The sequence below is a fragment of the Notolepis coatsorum genome (assembly GCF_963971535.1).
Source record: "Notolepis coatsorum genome assembly, chromosome: 13".
Classification (NCBI taxonomy): domain Eukaryota; kingdom Metazoa; phylum Chordata; class Actinopteri; order Aulopiformes; family Paralepididae; genus Notolepis; species Notolepis coatsorum.
In genome coordinates this window covers 49,204,010-49,207,300 of record NC_140177.1, presented here as the reverse complement: position 1 = coordinate 49,207,300, position 3,291 = coordinate 49,204,010, and the positions used below count along the sequence as shown (strand labels likewise).

The following is a 3,291-nucleotide window of genomic DNA, read 5'->3' as shown; positions in this document are numbered from 1 at the left end:
ATGTATTGAGCTGTACTGTACTGTACCCATTCTGCAATCTGTTAATAAACTTTTCAATCAATCAATCAAAACACACACACACACACACACACACACACACACACACACACACACACACACACACACACCGTACATTCATTATAACTAGTGCTGTCAGGCGATTAAAAAAACTAATCTAATTAATTACAGGATTTGTAATTAATTAATCTAATTAATCGCATTTTAATCGCATAACCATTTTAGGCCTGATATTTTATATTCTATAATCATATTTCAAATTGCATGTGTCCGGATGGCAGAATTCAGTACTGTATCTACAAAACCTTCTGTTTAATCATCTTCCCTTTATTCATTTGCTTAGATTTTTCAGGTCTGGTCAATTTTAGCATGGTGTTATTCACAGTAAAAAAATTAAAGAATTGAATTGATATTCTCATTTGGTTCATTACAATTTACTCAAGCCTAGTAACAGACACAGTATTTCTGACACTGGGAATACATTCCCTGAGATCCATAGATTCAGATACCAAGAACATGCAAATGGACCATTTAAAAAAAAAAGTCTGTAAATGTTTATTCTATGTTTTAATGGAATGAATGAGATAAAAAAAAAAAGATAATACTTTTTTTATTGTAATTAATTTTGAGTTAATTTTCATAACGCGATAATTTGCTGTGTAATTAATTTATCTAATTAACGCGATAAACTGACAGCCCTAATTATAACCTTTACCAGTGATAAAGGGGGGAAACATGAGAAGATATTACAAAGTACTGTCAAATTAATTAAGATTAAGTGATAACATATATTAAAACATAAAAGATGCTATCTTTAACTGTCTGATTTAAAAAAATTAAATAAAAAAATAAACGTCAGGGAAACCGCCGATCTCAGATAATATAAATTATATGTTCAAAAGGTACTAGAGGGATATGCCAATGTCTCACAGGTTTAAAATCTGAGTCTGTACCTAAACTGAATGTCCCGGTTGGGCTGCATGGATCCAAAGCCCCAGCGCCTGATGTCAACTTCAGGTATCTCCTCGTCTGGATTCTTCAGCTCAAAGTCAAAGTATGTTAACATGAGGAAGACAAACTGCTTCAGCTCATTGGTAGCGAAGAAGCGCCCCGGACACATGGTCATCCCGGCCCCCCAGGGCATGTTGAAATACTTCACCTTCTTCCCCGATTTATAGAAATCAGTTTTCTTGCTCCCGTCTGGGTTGAGAAAGCGATCGTACTTGAATGAGAGCGGGTCAGGGTGGATGTCTGGGTCCATGTGAACGGCGGTGTAAGGGAAGAGGGCCACTCTGTCGCCTCCTCTGAAGCGGTACTCATGGCCACTGGCCGTCTTGAGGGACATGTCCTGTAGCACGGCCCTGGTGAGGACGGGGGCGGCGCTCAGCCGGAGGGTCTCCTCCACGGCACTGTCCAGGATGGGCGTTTTCAGCAGCATGTCCCGGGTCAGGTCCACGAGGGGGCCACCGTGTCTCACTTCCATCCCGGCCTCCCTCAGCACCTTCTCCACCTCCCCCCGCACTGCCTCCAGGGCCTCGGGGTGCTTCATGAGGTAGAGGAGCAGCCAGAAGGCGGCGGGCCCCGTGTTGCCCTGGGACGCCCACAGGAGGAGGAACATGAACCTGTCCTGCATGAACTCCTTCATCCCGTGCTCGTCCCTCTCCTGCTGCATCTCCCGCACCCAGCCGCTGATGTTGTCCTTGGCCTTGACCTTCTGCACCGACAGGGTTTTCCAGAACAGCTTCTTCAGCCTCTCCACCTCCATCTTCTCCCTGGGTGGCAGCAGCCCGTAGGCCAGGTTGGGGAAGAGTTGGTCGTATTTGCGAAACTCGTAGAAGAGCTCCTCGGATTCCCGTCTGTCTATCTCTTTGGCTTTCTCCAGGCCCCCTTTCGTCTCCGGTGTGTTGTTGCCAAACAGAGCCAGGTAGCCCGCTCTAAAGACAATGTTGTAGCTGTACGTGAACAACCCGTCCTCTGTCCACATCTTCTGTTCATCTGCAGAGCCCACGCTGTGCAGCATTAGGTTCTGCAGGTTACTCATCATTGCTTGTGTCATCACCACGAGTCCGTCACCCATCAGGTGCCTGTTGCTGGACATCTGGAGAAGCTTGTGGTCATTCTCTAGGGATTCATAACCGAACACTCTGGCCACCAGCTGCTGTGCAAACTTGGTGAAGTCAAGTTTTGTGCGCGCCTCCTTCACAAAGGCCCCAAAGGACAGAGGATCCATGAGGAATGTGAAATATAAGCCTCCCAGCTGCACTGTAAAAATATCCCCATGTTTCTGCTTCATCCTTTCCAGGAACTTTGCGGTGTCCCTGCGGAACTCAAGGACATGACCCAGCCAGGGGACGGGTCCCTTATCCAGAGGGGGTTCTCCTGGACGCCGCCGTCGGAATGCCCCCAGAAGATATAGCCCTCCGAGGAGAGAGGCGAGCACAGCAAGCAGGACCGGCAGCAGTAAGCCCATGGCTCTCTCGTCAGTCACACAGCGAATTGGGCTCAAAGCTCAGATTCCTCTGTTATAAAAACAACTTGCTCCTCCCCCCTCTGTGTGAACAGCATGGGGATATGAACAGCTTTTCTCAAGAGGGGTAGAGGGAGGGACTTACTTCGTATTATATCTATTTCTTAAAGCTATTTGAATATCTGTTTTGTAAAGGCTATATATTCAGTGATGAAAAGTTGGCATTTGTGTTCGATATCCCCAGGTTTTGGGGCCTGCTATACTTAGAGCCTGCTATATACTGGCCTGAACTCACTGACCCTTTCTTGTGACGTCTATTTACTGACATAATGAGTTGAATGAGTTCATGAGTTCTTATTGTAACATTAATGTTAATTCTATTTGTAAACCTGTTGAACTTCTTTTTAGTTGATCTTCCTTATGGACACGCAAGAAGCCTCTTTCTGGCACACGTTCAAAATAACACGTATTAAATGGAATCTAACCTGACATGATGATGAGGTAGGCTGAAGGTGACAAATTTATTACTGGAAGATTGCACTAGTAAGCACTAAGCATACATAGTTTATGACTGATCATTGATACTGTTTCATAATCAAGAATTTGAAATCAAAGGTAATTTGAATCCTTTATTTTAAAATCCCTTAACCCTTTCACTGCTGCACTATGATGTAAAGGGTTAACCTTCTGTCGTGTGGCAGTGAAAGGGTTAACCGGCTGTTGTGTGGCAGGGAAAGGGTTAACCTTCTGTGTATTGTCGCAGTGAAAGGGTTAACCGTTTTGGTAGTGCAGCAGTGAAAGGGTTA

At 44.7% G+C, this 3,291-nt stretch overlaps 1 protein-coding gene across 1 annotated transcript; it reads right to left on the bottom strand.

Moving 5' to 3' along the window:
• Positions 1 to 952: 952 nt before the first annotated feature.
• LOC311239235 (5-beta-cholestane-3-alpha,7-alpha-diol 12-alpha-hydroxylase-like) lies at positions 953 to 2,488 on the bottom strand (the record flags this gene model as incomplete). Its single annotated transcript, XM_084327535.1, has 1 exon — positions 953 to 2,488. The coding sequence occupies one exon, from the start codon at positions 2,486 to 2,488 to the stop codon at positions 953 to 955; it is 1,536 nt and encodes a 511-aa protein (XP_084183661.1).
• Positions 2,489 to 3,291: the final 803 nt, after the last annotated feature.